Raw genomic sequence first — 20575 nt, 5'->3', positions numbered from 1 at the left:
AGTAAGGCCCTGTAGTCCAGTTAAAAAGCTTGAATGTCTGTGTTGGTTGTCTAGTTTCAGCCACATCTGCCTTGGGGCCAGAATCACATGGAAAAAAAAAAAAAAGAAAAAAAAAGTGTGTTCTTGGTGAACTGTTTTTAGTTCTGTGAAAATTAGCACACGTGTGCAGTTCTGATGTGTACGGAAAACTGTCACGCAAGGACATTAACTCGTCAAGAGTAGCTGAAATCTATCCCAGGCTTAATACCACGGAAACGGTACATTCCAGGGAATTTCCAGGAAGTTGGCTCTGCAGGACCGAACTCGCCCCCCCCCCCCCCCCCTGCTCCAAACAGCACCTGCTGCTGGTTAGCGTTAGGAAGCGGGACGGTCCCGCCGTGGCTGGAACGAACAGCTGTGCGCTGAATGGGGAGGTGCTAAAGTTAGGGACTTACGTGTGAGGTTAGGGTTAGGGTTAGGAAACGGGACGGTCCCACCGTCCCGGCTGTGCGCTGGGTGCGGAGGTGATAAAGTTAGGGACTTACGTGTGAGGTTTCCCGACAACAGAAGCAACGTGTCACAGGTCAGCTCAGCGTCAGCCCCCGAGATGCAGATAATCCAGAGAGTGAGAACCTGGGGGGGGGGGGGGGAGAGGGGGATGAAGAGAGAGAGAGAGAGAAAGGAAAAGAGAGGAAAGAAAGAGAGAGAAAGTTGAGGAGGAGAGAGAAATAAAGAGGGAGGAAGAGAGGGGGAGAGAGAGTGAGACATGCTCATATCGCAGGCCTGTAATATCAAGCACAATTCTATCAGGAGGCAAGTTTCTAAAACAGTCAAGGGCGAGATGATGACCGTTTTGCTGCTTTTCTTAGGAAACCCCTGAGGACCACAAATGAGTAGCACTTAGCACTTTATCAATAGAGCTGACACCCGATGCCTCCTCAGGAACTCATCACCTGAGCGCTCGGAGGAGTTCACCGTGCGTGTGTGTGTGTGTGTGTGAGAGAGTGTGTGTGTGTGTGTGTGTGAGAGTGTGTGTGCGTGCGTGTGTGTGTGTGTGTGTGAGAGTGTGTGTGCGTGCGTGTGTGTGTGTGTGTGTGTGAGAGAGTGTGTGTGCGTGTGCACGCGTGTGTGAGTGTGCGCGTGTGTGTGCGTGTGAGAGTGTGTGTGTGTGTGTGAGTGTGAGTGTGTGTGAGTGTGCGTGTGTGTGCGTGTACATGTGTGTGTGTGAGTGTGAGTGTGAGTGTGCGTGTGGGGTGAGTGAGTGTGGGTCAAGGTTGTGTGTTGTGTGTGTGTGGTGTGTGTTGTGTGTGCGTGTGTGTGTGTGAGTGTGTGTGTGTGTGGTGTGTGCGTGCAGTGTGTGAGTGTGTGTTGAGTGGTGTGTGTCGGTCGTGTGTGTGCGTGTGTAGTGTTGTGTGTGTGGTGTGTGTGCCGTGTGTGCGGTGTGTGCGGGATGTGGTAGTGAGTGGAGTGTGTGTGGTGTGACCACAGGATCGATGAGGAAATGAGATACGGGTAACACACGCGACCGACTGACGATGTCGATACGTCTCCGCGGCGCAATCCGGGAGCAAATAGGGGCCCCTAGTTTGAAGGACCCAAAACGGACAGGAGCACCTCACGCCCAAACGCCCTGCCCCGTTACTGGGGAGCGAACCCAAACCGAGCGGCTAGCGGCTAACGGCTAGCGGACGCTTTCATGTTAGCCGCCACTTTCCGTCGCTCCGTAAATCAGTCCGCTTGCGAGGCTTTCTGGCTCGTCCTCTCGCACGGGTCAGCCAAACGAGCGGAGACAGACGGCGGCAAAACCAAGAACAGCTTGAACTCCCCAGGAAACAGGAACCATTTCTCTGCTGAAAAGACTTTCAAAACGAGTATAACTCTGGTCAACACTTTGAGACTACCCTATATACATTTTCTTTTAAATTATTATCATTAGTTTTAAAGAATAATACCGGTTACTCCACCAAATATTGAGGGCTTCCTAAGCAAATATATTGTTATTTATATTATTTATTTATGGGAATACACATTTCTAGCATTATTCAATGTACAACAACACTGTGTATTTTCAGTATTCTGAGCAGGTGTCATGTTCTGCAAATAAACGTTCTGAATGACAATATTTTTGCTTGGTATTAAAATCAAATGTGGTCAATAGTTCATGAAAGATAATATCAGAAGTTGTACCTTACAGAGACACGTAGTCCCTCATACAGAAACACATTTACACCACTTCACACCAGCATATTAAAGGTATTGTCTGGAATTCAAATAACAGTCGTCCTTTAGTTTGACTGAGACATCTTTTTTTGGGATATTGGCTTCACTAATTAGCAAAATGACCTCACCCAACTGAACAAAGAACAATATGTGCATTTATTTTTATGCGAAGGTTATAGTTTTTGGAAGAAAAAAAAAGTTCGTAAAAATCCAATATAATTCCCTATCAATATGCATTACAGAGCTGCAGAAATGCCAAGGTGGCAGAAGGAATTGTTCTTCTCTTTTTGGAGCAAACCGTTCTCTTTTTTTTTGCCTGTTCAGAGATTACAGTTAACATAATTTAGACTTGCAAAAGAATTAATATATAATTTTATTCTTAACAAAAGCTGTTCAGAGAGCAGATTTTGGGTGTTAGCGAAGATATAAACGAACACTGGCGTTGGATTGTGAGTCACTGATGGCTTTCGCCCGAATCGAAGCCAAAACCGAGGACGAAAACTGACCAACGCTGTCGACTTAACGCGCGTCACTGTCATGCTCCAGGGGCTCTATATTTATGCTGGGCGTTTTCACAGCTTTTCTCCTGTAAGAAACACCAGCCCAGCCCAGCCCAGCCCAGCCCAGCAGGCAGACTCACAGGGAAGGAGCGCTACAGCACTTTATTTATGCATTTATTTACTTAACCTTTATTTAACCAGGTAAAAGTGATTGAGAACAAATTCTCATTTGCAACGCTGACCTGGCCAAGAAGGCATGCACTCAGCTTCATCTCAGAGCTTTGCAAAAGGAAACAGAGGACCGCCATCTTCTTACTGAGCAGAGATCATGATACACACACACAGTGGTACAAAAAAGAGGAACAAATCTAATGCCTCCCCCCTCCCCCACTCTTCAGTTTGCTGCTGCGGTATTTCTGCTAATGACTCATGAGCTATAATCTCTAATATCGCACCGGCCAGCAGGAGTTCAGTTTGTGATCAACAGATTTATCAGATCCACGTGTGCCCCTTGTGTTTAGTGGCTGGAAACTAAGCTTTTCTCTCGCTCTGAGAGAAATCCCTCCCTGCAGCATCTTGTTCTTTGAAGTATAATGCGCTTTCCAGAACATCAAATACGTTGAAAGGGGCACTTGGGGAGTTTGTTCTAATTTGGTTACAGAAACTCTGTGCCAAAAACGTAATTAAAAACCATCCCAAATGACTACCGAGCACACACCTTAGAGCATGACGATAAAAATCCCATGATGCACCATAAAAGCGCAGAGACGAGCACTACTCGCAATGATGTCACAAGACGTCCACCACGCACACACCGAGATAAGCATAGCTTCATATTTTCAGAACAGACAAAAAAATGTTTACAATTGGGTAACTTGCTGAATCTCAAACAACCTTAACTGTTCAGGGAAAATTTTACTACCAGGCAAAGTGGTCTCTTACCATAATTCATTACACAAATATTTAAAATAATATAACAGCTTTTTTATATGTTGGAACATCGCTTTGGCACCAAAAGTGGTGCAATACGATAAACTGACACGACGGCCGCTTGTATGACCGACAGTGCGAAAAAGGGTGCTGGTAAAAGACGAGAACCATCTGAAGACTATGGAAAATAACCAGTCATCAGAACGCCTAATGTGGGTGGAAAGTTGCCCTTTCCAGAAGCTTCTACAAACCATGGCAACCAAGCTGCCCACAGAGAGAAAATAAATAAAGGGGTTTCATTTTAATGCCATAAAAATTGACATTATGCAACAAAGGAATGCCAATCAACATTTTTTTTTTTTAATGAGCGCAGGCTATTTACAAACTTCACACCACCCTTATTTTAACAAGAAACATATCTCTGTATCTCCAGGAGGGCATTCAACACACCGGCCCCACTACGGCCATTAACAACGCTGCAAAATTATTAATGTGGAAAAAGCATGTCCATGTTGCATCAACGCTGCCAAAAACAAATATGTTTACCCATTAGCATTATTAGTACCTTACATGTGTCTACAGCAGTGGTATAGCCAACCCTGTTCCTGGAAATCTGGTTTTCATTCCAACCCTAAGAGAGCACATCTCACTCAACACCTAGAGATGGTGTGCTTCTTGATCAGCTTATAAGTAGAATCAGGTTTGGGCTGGAATTAAAATCTACAGGACGGTAGATCACTGGGAACAGGCTTTGTTACCACTGTTCTATATAAGTAGTGCAGTGGTGTCGAACTCCAGCTCTGAAGAGCCGCAGTGTCCTTACAGTCAGTGGCCAATTAAGGCCTTGAGAACAAGTTGTGTGGACTCTTTAGACAATCAAAGCTTTAAATTAATTGCTCAAGCTGAAACACACAGAAAACCAGCAGATACCGTGGCCCTCCGTGACAGGAGTTTGAACATACTGCAGTAGGAAGTGTTAAGAGTGTTGTGGTTGGAGCACTTCATTACATCCAAGTTCATTGAAATGGTGCGTTAATTACTGCATGATGAAGACAGCACACTCTGTGGTGCAGCACCGCACTGCTGTGGAGCAAGAGGATCACTGAATCACTGCTTTCAGGCTGGGTCACTGACCTTAGAACGTGGATACTCAAGTCTGCCGCAGTATCCAAATCTGGACCTGATTTCGTTTCATCTAGGTAAGTAGCTGAACAATCCGTGCTACTTGATTTGTCAGAGTGTCTTCACACATCACTACCAGGTAAAGGGAGGTTGGAAAACAAAGTTAGGACAAAGTTCTCTGTCCTCAAGGACTGTGACTTGAGTAACAGCGGCTAAGGATATCTCAGCCAGCCTCATGCCACCTGTGTCACTTTCATATAAAAGGGGCTAAACACACTTTGTGAAGTCTCTAAACTAAGAACTTTGCACGTGGATTTAATACAAAAACAATGCCGTAGTGTGAGTTTCAACGCGATATACAGGAAATGAGAGAATCTGCGCATAGAACCCTACGATTCTGCACCCCAAGAGTGCTGACATCATTCCTCGTGACTACCTAAACCAGGGCAAGCAGTCGCAGAGCGGGTGACACCAGGGCTCGAAAAAATGACCTGGAACCGTCACAAAGGCTTCTGGGAAACATATGAAATAACAAACCCGCGGGGACAATCGCCAAACACCCCCAGCACCTCCCCATCATCACCCCCAAAGATTTCAGCACCTAGGCACCAGCCTCCTCTGAAGAGAATCGATTCGCATCTTCTCAATTTGGAGAAATTCTGCAGCAGAAAACCAACTGGCCCGGCATGGAAATGACATCATTATCAAGCCTTTGAAGAGTAGGGTTTTTTTTTTTTTTTTTTTTTGGAAGGTTTCTTCAAAATTCTAAGACAGTGTTCTAGAACGCCACTGCTTTCAATTACCAGTAGTGATTGTTACATCAGCATTAGAATGTTGAGTTCAGTTAACATTCTAATTGCACAACTGTGACCTCACACCCTAAGGGGTGAAGAACAAATGGGGCACGGTCAATTGCCGTGCCAAATGCCGCTCGCACTGTCAGACAGCTTACTGGGAAAAGCTTTGGCTCTGGGTATTCACGTGCGTGAATAGCCACAAACAGCCGCGCACTGACAGAGTCCAAAACTGCAGATTATTTATTAATCGCCTTTTTTTATTTTATTTCATCCATCGCACGTTCCTCCGTGTCCTGAATTCCTCCTGGAAGAGGAGCGGTCACTGAACAGAGCAGATCCCAGCTGCAGCTGTGCCGGCAGTAAAGTGTTTAATCCCGTTCTAACAATAGCCCCTGGTACAACATAGCATTCAGGCACAATAATAAATCGTGACATATGACTTCCATGAATAATGTCAGGCCAGGACAACTTGGAAAGGTTCCCGCCGCCCTCACATAAAAATTGCGACGAGCAGCTCAAATGGCCGACAGGTGTTAGATGGGAACACAAAAGTTTTGGAGGCATGCAGTCTAGGCATTTAGAGTTTATGTGGCTGTTCAGTTCTAAAAAAAAAAAAAAAGAAATCCCAGACAATTCCAACAAATGCAAACACAGATCCATAGACTACAGGCCCTTCTACCGTTCTGGGCCTGAAAATCCAAGCTGCATCTCGACAACCTCTTGCCTTTGGCTCTCTATAAAATTTTTTTTTATTTATTTATTTTTTTTTAAACGGATGAAAATTGCACAGGACAGTTAATCACCAGAGACGCTGTGCTCGTCTACAGGCTGTCGGCACGAGGAGTCCCAGACCGCTATCTGACAACGCCGAGCAGTCAATCACAGAGAAGCTGCGTCTTCACCACATTTAAAACGCAATGGATATGCTGAATAAAAAACATTCAATAACAAGACCCGGTTAAAACCTAGCACGTGGCTGGACCTAACATGTGATCCTGCCGACCAATGGTGTGACTTCATAACTCGGCCGACCAATGGCGTGACTTCATAACTCACTCAGTCAGTCGCAGACATTCGCGTTTGTAGGGCTGGCCCCGCTGTTGCGGTGCAGCCAAAAAAAACACTGCTTTGGCAGTTTCTGTTCACACCTCCAAAGCCCGCTAACCTTGGCTCTGTCTGAAAGAGCAGAGAGAGGGCAGAGAGAGGGCAAGGCTATTTCAGTGCCTGTGAATTCTGCTGGAGGTCCGGCAGCTCCTGTTTCCCAGTCGGGTTAAAAAAAAAAAAAAAAAAAAAAAAAAAACAGATTATCCACCACTCATGTTGCAGATCATTTCGGATAAAACCGGTCCCTAACCCCCGCCTCATAGTGCCTCAAAACCAGTGAGGGATCTGGTGTTCCTTCAGTACACTCAATTTCTCTGGGCTGACCTCAAAACATGGTGAAACTGCCTATGATGTTGTTACTCGTCCGGTGCTGGAAACAGGTATTACCCGAGTACCTGGTGATGCACGCACACGGGAGTTTATCCAGGAGCAACAGGGATACATAACAGATCCATTCCAATAGCAGGGCTCTGATTTCTATCTGACAAACATTGCATTGCATTTATTTGGCAGACGCTTTTATCCCAAGCAATGTACAATACCAAAGGTCATTGCACATATACAAAACACAGGTCTGATAAGGTACAATACTCATGATGTAACAGCTATCCAAACAATTTAAAATTATAATTTTAGCCACTCTTATGAGAGGATTATAAGTAAAAACACATTTCATTCGTTTAAAAAATAAAATAGCAGTAACTGCCACCATTTTGCATCATGCAGGTAAACTGCCATTGGGAGACCAGTTTCCAGGTACACTACATGGCTGAAAGTATGTGGACACCTGACATGCAACATCCCAGCCAAAATTATGGGCATTAATATGGACTTGGACCACCTTTCACTGCAATAACAACCCCAGCTCTTCTGGGAAAACTTTATACTAGATGTTGCAGAATTGCTTCAGGGACTTGCTTCCATTCAGCCAGAAGACCATTAGTGAGGTCAGGCACTAATTGGGAAATTAGGCCTGGCTCACAGTTGACGTTCTAATTAATCCCGAAGGTGTCGGATGGAGTTGAAGCCAGGGCTCTGTGCAGGCCAGTCAAGTTCCTCCACACCGTTCTTTACAAAACCGTTTCTATATGGACCTCGCTGTGTGCCCAGGGGCATTGTCATGCTGAAACAGGAAGGGGCCTTCCCAAAACTGTTGCCACAAAGTTGGAAGCACAGAATGGTCTAGAATTTCAATGCATTAAGGTTTGCCTTGACTGGAACTAAGGGGCCTAGTCCAAACCATGAAAAACAGCCTCAGACCAGATTTTTTTTTTTTGCCAGCAGTGTTGATTGAGGTTGCCACAGTATCTCCTGCATTTCTGACGACATTGCAACCCTGTGTATGTACAGTCCATGGCACGCTAACGAATCAAGGCAAAAACCAGAACAGGCTGCCGTAACTACCCTACGGCCGCTCCTGTGGACTTCACGTGACACATTATCAGTAAATTTGACATTAAATCTGCAGGCAAATTACAAGGACAGCGGTTTGGGGGGGAAGTAATGGGGCCGGATAATGCGATCCGCTATCGAGGTTAACGTCGCGAGATTGCGGCTGTCACTCAAGGTCTGTTTAACTGCCGCAGCACATTCCAAACATCAGTCAGGTTGCCGTTGACGGCCATTCAAATTTCCGTCTCCATGACGATCGTTTGAATGGTGCTGTATTGCGGCAGTGAGGCCCGGCTCACCTTCTTAATGTGGCTGTCAACCAAAGTTAATGAGGCGTAGAAACAAAAAAAACCCGTTTAACGGGATTGACAATAATCGTGGGGGTATACAACTCAAACCACAAATTACTTCCAGCACATTAAGATGGATCAAGGAAAGAGGTCCCAACTGCACTGAACAGGAGAGTAAGAGAAGCTCAGTATTCCCTGGTTGTGATTCATCATCATCATCATCATAATCATCATCACCACCTTCATCATCATCATCATTATCACCATCAGTCTTAGTTGTAGTAGTAGCAGCAGGAAAATGTTTATTTTTGTGCAAACTTCTGCGAGCCATTTAATCATAATAATGCATATACATTTTTAACTCGCACACAGAACATATAGAAAATATGTGCATATTTCATTACGCTCACGGTACACATTTACATTCTTTATTTTAAGTCAGGAGGTCATGTTTGTACAGTCTGCTACGCTCAGAATGATAAGAATTTGGTCTCGTTTCAAAGAAACTATCCAAAAAACACTTCATTGTGTTTTACTGGGGACTGAACTTGAATTACCGCCTCACACTCGGTATGAGCATGTGACACAGCTGACAAAGGCCAACTGCAGAGAACGTACCCTCTCGAGTGAAGATTTAATCAAACAAAGAACAGAAGGAAACGGCGCTGAACGCTTCTGAACGAACACCCCAACATCAATACAACATTATAAAGGAACTTACTGCTCCCAGTTTACGTTCTCCTGAGTGAAGGAGGCTTTTATTTTGGATTTTGCACGTGACGGCACTTACGGGTCTGTATCCGCTCTGATGATTACCGTTAGCACGTTAGCACGTTAGCTCTGCCCTGCGAACAGGCTGCGGGGGGGGGGGGGAGCAACGTTCGTCGAGCAGCTCTTTCAGTTTCAGAGCTCGTGCGGTGCAACAATCCAGCCATAGTTTGAACCTGCATACCTCCGGAGCCGCATTGCTTAGTGTCAGAAACGTGTTGATATACGGCCCCGCTGTCTAATTTGTATTCACCGAGACCACGCTAGTAAAATGTGATCAATGTCCCCCTGCAAGGCAACTAGAGAGATATTTTCTTCTGTGAAAACACCCAGGTACAGTCGCCACCCTGATCGGATGGGTGTGTAACAATCACCGGGGATTAGAAGTCTTTGGAGGCTTGCATCGAAGCAAAAAAAAAAATGTTGAGAAATTGTTTTTTTTTGTTTTTTTGGCCATTAAAATGTAATCTTTTGTTTTTAACTGCGTTTTAAATGTGGTGTGAATAGCCACCTAAAGCCGTAACACAGAGACGGTGGAGGAAAAGTGGGCGATGCAGGGTGGGAGGGGAACAGGCCCAACTGACAGGCAGTAAATTTGTTACCCCCCCCCATCCCCACCCCTCCCGGGGTACGCCCAGCTCTTCTGACCTGACACTACAGAGACAGGACCGGCTGTGGAGACCGGGCTATGCTGCATGATCGTTTTAGGGGTGTGCTGCCTGCCTGTTAGGTGGGTAACTTACGACAGGTGAAAAACTCCATATCCAAGGGATATTACACTATGGTATAACAAGTCATTTTGTGTGGCTTTTACTCCATTGCAATTGCACAGCATGTGTATAAGCAACGTCAGCTGACCCTGCTCACTGTTAACGACATGTCCGTTTCTCTCAGTTGCCCGGCTCCCAATTCACTCCCATTAATTTATAAACCTGCCGAAATGAATCATTTTAAACCACTAACTACAACTACTACAAAGGATAATAAATTGATAAAAAGAGCACTAACATAAAATTACTTGTGTTGTACCAAAGTGAAATATCCCATTAAGTATGTGATTAGAATGTTCTTAACTGAACATTCTAATGCTGATGTCACAATCACTGCTGGTGACTGAAAGCAGCGGTGTTCTAGAACACCGATTTTAGAATTTTGAAAAAAAAAAAAAAAACATTCCAAGAAAAACCTACTCTTCAGATGGTTAACACAGAAGTCACACAGCTGCTTCCAAATGTGAGCAAACAATGATTTTAGTAACTCTGTATGGAATGTGAAATGTGACTGCCACATATGACCTAAACTTAATAGTTTGTGAACAAACAACTACAGGTAGGTCCACTAGGGCCTCCACAAATGGCATTGCATAATACCATTAAGGGAAAAGCACTTTTACCCAATCAGCTTTCGCTTTTAGAGCATCACATGTTTGAAGCACTCAGACCTGGGGGACCTGACAAATGCGGGCACATGCACCAGAAATTTAAATATTAGGTTACGGGATGATCAACAGTGTCAACATGACCGCTAAATATGTTGCCAGCATTGTCGTTAACGTCTTCTCACGTCTGCTAATTCAGTACTGAACTGCACGCGTTCTGTGTAACATTGTGGAGTTGTCGCACGTCAACACGTGATGAATAGTCTTGTGCTGCTTTTTAATGTTTTTAAAGTTTTTAATGCTTTAATACCCTCTATATGTGCCTGTTTTGTACAGTATATGCCTTCTTTATTAGCTCCATTTTGTTTTTTGTGCAGGTGCCTGCTTCTAAGCTCTGTGTGCCTGTTTTTAATGTACTTTTAATGTTGTATTATAACTCCTTGTTCTGGTCCATGTTGTTATCAATGTGTTAACATCAGCCAGCCCAGGGAGAGCAGATGGAAATTAGCCATTTGGCTAAATCTGCCACATTTACATCACAGAATGGCAATGTTGGTCAATGTGCATTGTACCAGTGAAATAAATAAAAATGAAAAAATAAATATAGCTGAAGACAAATGTCCCAGGGGCAGCACGTACAATGCTACAAGTATTCTGGCATAAACCGAGAAACAAAAAAAATTAAATAAAGAAAACTACTTATTATGTTTCATATTTCGGATGTTTGTTTACCTTTGTAGTCAGTTTGGCAAATTGTTCATTGAAAAATGAATACAATTGCATCGACGTGAGGAGGGCATAAAAACCTTATGGCTGTGTGCACTGGAACAGTGCGTAAGGAAGCGATAGCCCTACGTTCAGTCAGCGAAGAAAAACGCAATTGTACCCACAACAAATTGACAAGAAGTAATTTAGAGGGAACTGACAATCTTGAAGGGGGATTCACTGACGTTTCGGCGCAGCTGGCATAGCTGTTGTTGACGTCGCCACGCCACGTAAAACTCGTAATCAAAGCGACCAATCAGCAGCGAGCCCACTGCCCAAAGTCACGGCCTGGCCACACCCACAGCCATCACTGGACCAGGGTTCATAAAAATATACTGTGCGTCTCTGATTTCCCACGGTAAGCGTGGAATGTACCGGAACTATACCGAAATAAAACATATTATCAAGATATAGCAACACCACAATATATATGGGGCGACATAGCTCAGGAGGTAAGCGCGATTGTCTGGCAGTCGAGGGGTTGCCGGTTCGATCCCCTGCCCTGGGCGTGTCGAAGTGTCCCTGAGCAAGACACCTAACCCCTAATTGCTCCCAACGAGCTGATTGGTACCTTGCATGGCAGCCTTTCACCATTGGTGTGTGAATGGGTGAATGAGAGGCATCAATTGTAAAGCGCTTTGGATAAAAGCGCTATATAAATGCAGTCCATTTACCATTTATATATGGGAAAATATACTAATATTATTGTTACTTTCACATATGGAGATACATTTCGCTGTTGTGAAATATATATATATATATATCATCAAATGCATGTTTTTTTTTTTTTTTGTTTTTTTTTTTTAAAACGGGCCGCAGAGCCATAAATTCCACCCGTTTGCCCGTTACTCGTCTCCAGAACCGTCAGCGGAGCGGAGGTCTGGAAAGCGGGGCGCTTGTGGATTAGCCGCTCAGCTCCCGGCCTGCAGGAGAGCTATTTTTACATGAGCCGCATAAGGATGCCGTGTTGTGCTGCAGGAACACCATCGTGTGAGAACGAGTGCGCAGAGAGAGAGAGGGGGACAGGAGAGGTCTCTCTGTTTAATCAGAGCTCCGTACTGCAGGGTCACGCAGGCAGGTTCTGATCAATCACTGCAGGGGCGGGGGGGGGGGGGGGGAGTTGGTGAGCCAAAAAACTTTTCATCTAAAAAAAAAAACAAACAAAAAAAAAAAAACCCCACAAAATTATCCGCCACTGTGCACCCAAGGACCCCCTCACCTACCCACAAAAAGGTTACCTGCTAAATCCTTTATGCCTGGTAACAAACCCTGTTCCTGGAGATCTACCATCCTGTAGGTTTTCATTTCAACCCTAATGTGGCACACCTGACTGCACTACTTAGCATCTCAACGAGATCTCTAGCTGTTGAATGAGGTGTGCTTTGTTAGAGTTGGAGTGAAAACCTACAGGACGGTAGATCTCTAGCTGTTGAATGAGGTGTGCTTTGGAAGGGTTGGAGTGAAAACCTACAGGGCAGTAGATCTTACCACTGCTTTATCCAATGCTATACACAAGTACATTGAAACATGGCTAACACAGGAAGTCATGGATCTGCATCAGACGTCCATTAAATGCTTAAATTACATAACCATATCTCCAGACACATGCAGATGGAGCATGGTCAAGGCCTTAAGAAAAGATCAGTCAAACTGTGTTCTCAGTTTCGAAAAAAAGACAACTGTGTGTTATACTGTTTGCTAACTGATCAGTCAAAGTCAAGTACAAACACTGACTGAATCCAGGCCAATATTCAAATCAAGATCCTTGATCCTTCTGGGGTTTTTATTATTATTATTTTTTTTTTTTCTTGAAATTTCTGGCTGTGAGCATTCCAGATGGCAGTGTGCCCTCTTCATCCCTCAAACGCATCACACTAATTTATGAATGATCCAATTCGACACTTACATTATGCCTGGATGCACTAAATATTTGACTCCGCGTCAATTTTAAGTTTTTGATGACTGCTGAACTTGCCAAAGGCAACGGAAAGGAAAGCAAGGGGAAAGAGCAAGCTACTGCATGCAATGACGGAATTCAGCACTTAATAAAAATAGAAAAAATATTAAAACACTATATTCTAAAAGCATGCATTCATAAAATAGTGATGGCCTTTCTGTTGGTGCTATTTGCACATTTTGAAAATGTTCTTTCCAATACTGGTCCGTCAAAACACGTCTGGGCTGGACTCGCTGTACCCCAGTTTTTTTTCCAGAAATGAGAAATGGGAATACAGGCCCCAGAGGTAAAAGAAAAGAGCCATTCAACACACATCAGCTGTCAGGACGCTAGCTCTCGCTACATGTTCACAGCAAATTTAGTCCTTCCAGAAGATCACGGGTCGGAGCGGGGGGGGGGGGGGGCTATTTAACAAAGCAGGATTACAGCTTTGTAAAACACATGTTCCCGATTTGGGAGGGTTCAGGATTTTACTCAAGTGCAGTTATCCAGCTAACTCTGTAATCCTGCTCTGTGATACAGGGTTTTACTCTGCGCAGTTATCCAGCTAACTCTGTAATCCTGCTCTGTGATACAGGGTTTTACTCTGCGCAGTTATCCAGCCAACTCTGTAATCCTGCTCTGTGATACAGGGTTTTACTCTGCGCAGTTATCCAGCTAACTCAGTAATCCTGCTCTGTGATACAGGGTTTTACTCTGCGCAGTTATCCAGCTAACTCAGTAATCCTGCTCTGTGATACAGGGTTTTACTCTGCGCAGTTATCCAGCTAACTCAGTAATCCTGCTCTGTGATACAGGGTTTTACTCAGTGCAGTTATCCAGCTAACTCAGTAATCCTGCTCTGTGATACAGGGTTTTACTCTGCGCAGTTATCCAGCTAACTCAGTAACCCTGCTCTGTGATACAGGGTTTTACTCAGTGCAGTTATCCAGCTAACTCAGTAATCCTGCTCTGTGATACAGGGTTTTACTCTGCGCAGTTATCCAGCTAACTCAGTAATCCTGCTTTGTGAAACAGGGCCCAGGGGCCTTCGGAAGCTCACAGAGGAGTAGAGAAGAGAAAAAAACTTCTCACCACCCACATTAAATCATTTCAGGCGAAGGTAACCAATGTGCCGAGATATTTAAAGACTGAGCGGGTTGGGCTGAACGGGAGACAGAGGGATTGGGTTTATACACCTGGAACCGTTCACACTCACACCAAAGGTTTCTACAACACAAGAAAAGAGCGTAACCGTCAAAACAGCCATTTTACGAAGGAGGATCAGAATGTCCCAGCATTGCCAAACTATCTGTGTGCGTGTTAGCAACAGCATTAGGGGCATGTCTTGGCGCACCCTCCTAATTTCCTCATTTAATTAGAGCCGCACACATGAGAAATCATATGTGAGGTCTCCTGTTTTAAGCAAAAACAAAGAATCAGTCATTTTGCTCCCTGGTGTCAGAAAAAAAATTCTACGGGGACAAAAATAGGGTTTATATTAAATAGGGCTTATATTAAATAGGGTTTATATTAAATAGGGTTTATATTAAATGTTCCCTCAGTGTTTGAAAATGAGAACACCTTTACTAAACAAAAAAATAATAGCCAAAACAGAAGAGAAGTGATAATGATACATGGGTGGGACGAATGTGCACCCACCATGTAACATTATTCACAAGAAGGCTTTTAACACGAGGTAAGATGCAACATTTGTTTCGTTTCTTTCTTTGCCTAACAGGAGCAAAATAATATATTGAGACTCAAAAATGAAATCTCTTTAAACACTTAAATACTGACAGTGACGAATGGCCCGGCCTGTTTACTTCGATACGATATTATACTCGGGTCCCTCCACATTCATATAACTGAACATTTCAATTTAAGCCTTGCGAGGAAAAAAAAAAGGAAGAAAAAGAAGAACTAGTCTCACAGGGATAGCAAACTGACAAAGCGAATACATGCAATATATACGGCTTGTGACAGTTTTCACAAACACAATGCTTCAGGATGTTAGGATGCTTGAAAGTGAATGTTCCGACAGCAACTGACTAGCAGTCTTCCAAAAACAAAGCTAATTTCTACAGAAGACATTCTTTCTTCTCTGTAGCCGGAAATATCTAAATCACTGGGTATCACAGAACCAAATCACTCACAGTACAGTCAACCAAGTATGAATCACCAGCAGGCTGCTGTTATGCAACATTGCTATGTGCTTTGACCTTAGCAGTTACAGAACTATAAGACAGGGATTCCCACATCATTAGTCCTTAACTCTGACTGAAAAATAAATTTCAAAAAAGTTCACCAATCACAAAAAAAAATTGGCTTGCTAATTGCCATACTTTTTTTTTGGAAACAAAAGCACCTGCATTTAATTGTGAGTCAAAGTCAATAAACATGTTGATTGAAATTCTGACAAGTTTTCGAATGTATGATAGTAATTAGACATTAAAAAAAATGCTACATTATATTTGTTATATATTTGTTCCCCGGTGGTGGAATGAGCTTCCCACTGCAGTCAGAAGAGCAGAAAACCTGCCCATCTCCTGAAACAGACTGAAGACTCCTCTCCTTTAGGACAACAGCACAGGGGTAACTGTGTAAAATGGGATATCCGTCTAGTCATACCTTCTTTTGTTACAGTACAAACAGCCGTTTCAGAGGTTAACATTAAACTTGGAGATTAGAAATGGCAATCTGTGCCACCTTGGGGATGCCTCATTTTTGTATTCCTGAGAGTAACACACTGATGTTCTTCACTGCTGTTTGTTACTGTGGATAACAGAATCTGCTAGATGACTGGAATGTAGCTGTAATATACAGTAACTGTAATGTGACAGATGTAACGAATGTAACGGTAACATGACTGTAACACGATTGTAACATGCCCGTAATGGGATTGTGATGTCACTAATGGCCCAGAAATGTACATTCTTAAGTCCGCCACCTCTGCATCTACCCCCCCCCCCCCCCTCCGTCGCCGCCCCCCCCCCTCCCCCCTACTGAATTCCTCAAGGCCCCGTTCATACAGCGCACCGCTGCCTTTGCCTCCGACCTTCAGCGACGGCCATTCCTTCCCCCGGCTTCTGCTGCAGGGGCGTTAATAATGACAGATAAACGCGTCGCGGGCTCTCCGAGTTTGCGCTGAACTCAATATCCTTTATGCCTGCGCATGCAGTTTCCCCGGCCGCACGGGTAATCAATTAGCCAACGCCAAAGCTCGTTACGCCAAAAAAAAACAACACTAATGAGGTGATTCTGCCCAGCCCCCCACCCCACCCTCCACTCCATTACTCTAATGGTGACCTTCAGGAGTCCCAATTTGCTCTTTCTGTACAGTATTTGCATAGCCAACTTCATGTCCTGGGGAGTCGCAGCGTAATTTGCAGTGGGAAGATGCTGCGTTTAAGAATAAATAGGGCAGTCATTTCGCCGCACGCTCTCCCCTCCCGCAGGGACGCGCACACGGGTTATTAAGCCATGTATTTACTCCGCAGACACCTCGGACAAATTTATCCTGGCGTCTCAGAGAAGCTGGGTTTTTAACTGCAGTAATTTAGGTTAAACACCAGGCTCAAGGGTGCGATGGCAGCTCCCCCGTTCCTGAAAATACAACATTAAACCATCAAGTTTACAATCCTGGAGCGTCAATATAAAACCCACAAAAATATTTTTTTTGGTTTATTTATTTCCAGCAGTGCTATTTTGGCCTGGATTTGTGAGTCGCAGCCCATTCTAATGCCCTACGTGTCTGACGAAAGGTTGGAAACTGAAGGGGCTTCTGGGTAGTTTGTTTCCCGTTGAGGCAACCTTCCCCTGGATGTCGGATGTGTTGGCCTGGTCTTGACTCTGCCAGTGCTAGCTACGGCCCCCCGGGGGGGAAGGGCGATGCACGACGAAACCCATGGGGGAGAACATGCAAACAATTAATTGGTGACACAATATTATTATTTATCTAATATAATTTGAAAGTAACTGTTTGTGCACGGAGCGATACTGTTCACAAACAGGCCGTTTGATTAAATGGTTAAACGGTATCGGATTTACAAAATCACTGTAGAATGCCGTCTCGGCCAATCAGCATCCAGGATCAAAACAATGACCTCCAATCCCCAATCCTGGTTTAACCAGGCACCCAACAGGCTGCTTGCTCAAACTACCAATGAACAGCCTCCCTCAGACATCCCTCAGACTAGGCAGGCACGGCTTGGGCTGCGTCATGAAACGAAACAGACGATCGACATCGTGAGCATGTGCCTGCATGAGCCAAACTGAAAATTGAAAAAAAAATAAAAGAATACATTTTATTTTGAACTGCAAACTCAGTTTTAGGCCTTGCTTCCAATGTTTTGCTTTTAAAATTTTTTTTTTTTTTAACAATTTCACAGGTCAGGCCGAAGTTCAGCACTGAAACCATTAAAATGAGAACGGAGGAATCTACTACCGTGTCCGTTTCAGCAGAAAATAAGTCTCAAAAGCCCGAACAGGGGTGGACCGTTTCTGATGATGGCCCTCGGCCAACTGCAGCGCTTCCAGCAGCTTGGTCCTTTCCGTTCACACAGTGCATTATTCCCTAATTGGGTGCCGAAAGGCTCCATTCAATATTTGTACAATTTCAGGGAGCTTCTCCTCAGTCAGTCCTTTGAACAAATCCCTATTTCAACTAACAAAATGTCAGTTGGGGTTTACTGGAGAGATTGATATGGATTCCAATTTTCTGTTTATCTACACTGACATATCAAATCGGTGTAGATGCTACGAAAACACTTCCGAACAAAATGGGGAAAATAAAATGACAGCGAAGGACCCATTTGAGACAGGCGGATCAGACAAGCATAAGCAGGGCTGTAAAACAAACCAGTGCCTGCAGAGTACATAAGAGTCACAGTGTGCACGCACACACATACACGCACACGCACGCACACACACACACAAGCGCACGCACGCACGTACACACACACAAGCGCACACACACGAGTGCATGCACACACGCCCACGTGATGCAACAACACACACACAAGCACCACAGTGCAGCACACAACACACACAAGCGTACGCACAAAACAAGTGCACAAACAGTGCATGCACACACACACACACACACACACACACACACACACACACACACTAGTGCACAGCCACACAACACACACACACACACACACACACACACACACACACAAAATGGATATACAAGGCTATTTGCCTGTGCTTTCCCGCTACTCAGTAAATAAACAGCTAAGGAGGAATATCCTCAGGCAACCAGGGGCCTGTATCATGAGGCAGGATTACACAGTTAGCTGGATAACTGCGCTGAGTACAGCCCAGAACCCTCGCAAATCGGGAACAGGGAGTGAAGTAATAAGAGCTGTTCCAGGGTTTTAGGCAGAGCATTTATCCAGCTAACTCGGTAATCCTGCTTCGTGACACGGACCCCAGCTGAAAAAACCTGGCATTTTTGTCACCGGTTATCAAGGGCTTACGAACACAGTCACAGGAATACCAATGACACCAGGACAGCTGAAAGGAATTACTGACAGGAAACCATTTTATTTTACGAGACTAAGGCCTGCATTCAATCAAAATTTGTCCTTGGTCTCATTTAATTGAGAATTAAATGCCAGGGATATTCTCCTTTCTTCACAAACACAGTTCAGAAATTTGAGCGATCATGGAAATTAATTCAACAAACTCTGTAAAGAAAAAATACTGACTGAACACAGGTGTTACGTTGTGTTGCCATTTTGTGTTTTTCTTTTTTTTCCCCCCTTTTTCTTTCCACTCCCCTCTTGCTATCCTGCTATACAGATTCCCCTCTCATTGGTCAGCTGAACACAAGTTTATTCCAAACAGCCAACCAGAAGCCAACCGCCAGTTTAAATGCTGCAGCCTTCATTTTTGCCAGATCTTCCTCAATACTGATCGTATTCTGTTGTATTTTCGCTCGCTCTGTTACGTGTTTGCCGTGTGCGGTCCCGTTGTTCTCTCACTTCATATACTCTTGTACAAAATACCTGTCATCAGTGACTTTGTAGTGGGGGGGGGGGGAGTGAACAGGTGAGCTATTGTAGTTCTAAAAATACAATCCACATCTCATCGCACACAAGTAGGTTAAATATTTCTATTTAAGACCCACAAGGTCAGGAACGGGCACCACCCCTGTACTTCGGGTTTGCCAGGTTGGCATTGAGTAGTGGGGTGGCACGGCGGGGCCAGTGTGTAGCGCAGGTGCCCTACAGTAAGAAGGTACTGGGTTTGAATCCTGAGCGAGGCGCCTTTCTGTGTGGAGTTCGCACGATCTCCACGTGTTCGTGTGGGTTTCCTCCGGGTACCCCGGTTCCCTCCCACGGTCCAAAGACATGCAGGTTAGGCTAATCGATGAGTCTGAGTCAGTAGGAGTGTGTGAGTGAATAGTGCTTGAGATGGATTGACAACCTCTCCAGGGCATATTCCTACCTTTCACCCACTGCCTTCCTGTGACCCTGACCAGGAATAAGCGGTTTAGAAAATGGATGAATAGGCATATACAGTAGCTTAATTAGGGCTTTCTTTGTGCCAATGGGAACGCAGAATTGAGCCCCAGTCGCCCATTCGGCTGCCAGATCAGCCCAATAGAGAGTGATCGCTGTTGTTGTTTTTTTTCCCCGTTTTCTCCTTCGTGTGACTGAGGCAACGAAGCAGACAAAGAACCGTCACGAGCATTCGCAGATTCATAAGTCTTCCAGCCAAAAAGCAATCACCTAAAATTGGCTTTCGCATCTCGATCCCTGGGAGTTTGAGGACCTTCTTTCGTTATTTATTTAAGCATAATCACGGGGGAAAGCATCGTAACAGATTAGTGATAACACCCATTCGACCGCAGGCTGTAGTGGAATTTGGGACGCACTGAAAATAGACTTTGTTCCGCATCGTGCTACACTTGCAAAACGCAGGCCTACTTTTTTTTTTTTTACAAGGGTTACCCTTCCCCGTCATAAACCTAGCCTCAATGGGGGAATGAGGCCAGCACATATTTAAGCTGAAAAGCTGCATCTTGCACCAAAATGTGAGAACAAGTTAGCAAATAAAAAAACTTGAGCCAAAAGTATGCGCTAAGACGCATGCTCCAGTAAGCCCGTTGTATAAAAAAATGTTTTTTAAAAAGACCTTTGAACAAACAACATTATAAACAGTGCTGCCTTGTTTGATATTACTGAGGGAAAAAATTTTAATTCGCCTTCGCTAATGAGGTCATTTACAAAATGCTTTGAGTTTGCTCACTGCGTGAATCCTACATCAAAAGCAAACACTTATTATTATTATTTTTTTAATTTTCCAAACTACACACAGTCTGCTCATCTAACAATACAAGAACTATCCGTTCCTCCGGGAACTGCGAGCAGTTGTTTGAA

General features: G+C 44.3%; 1 protein-coding gene across 3 annotated transcripts in view; it reads right to left on the bottom strand.

Annotated features, from left to right (window-relative positions):
- Positions 1 to 20575, bottom strand: part of LOC135242967 (corticotropin-releasing factor receptor 1-like) — a 182608-nt gene that overhangs the window by 109787 nt on the left and 52246 nt on the right. For all 3 annotated transcript variants that reach the window (XM_064314344.1, XM_064314343.1, XM_064314342.1), the window contains exon 2: positions 525 to 612. Coding sequence is in view for 1 of the 3 variants with exons in the window: in XM_064314342.1 (XP_064170412.1) it covers positions 525 to 612 (88 nt within the window). In the remaining 2 variants the exon portion in view is untranslated. The remainder of the gene's footprint in view (positions 1 to 524; positions 613 to 20575) is intronic.

The sequence above is a fragment of the Anguilla rostrata genome, chromosome 17, assembly GCF_018555375.3.
Source record: "Anguilla rostrata isolate EN2019 chromosome 17, ASM1855537v3, whole genome shotgun sequence".
Lineage (NCBI taxonomy): Eukaryota > Metazoa > Chordata > Actinopteri > Anguilliformes > Anguillidae > Anguilla > Anguilla rostrata.
This window is presented reverse-complemented; position numbering and strand designations above follow the sequence as displayed.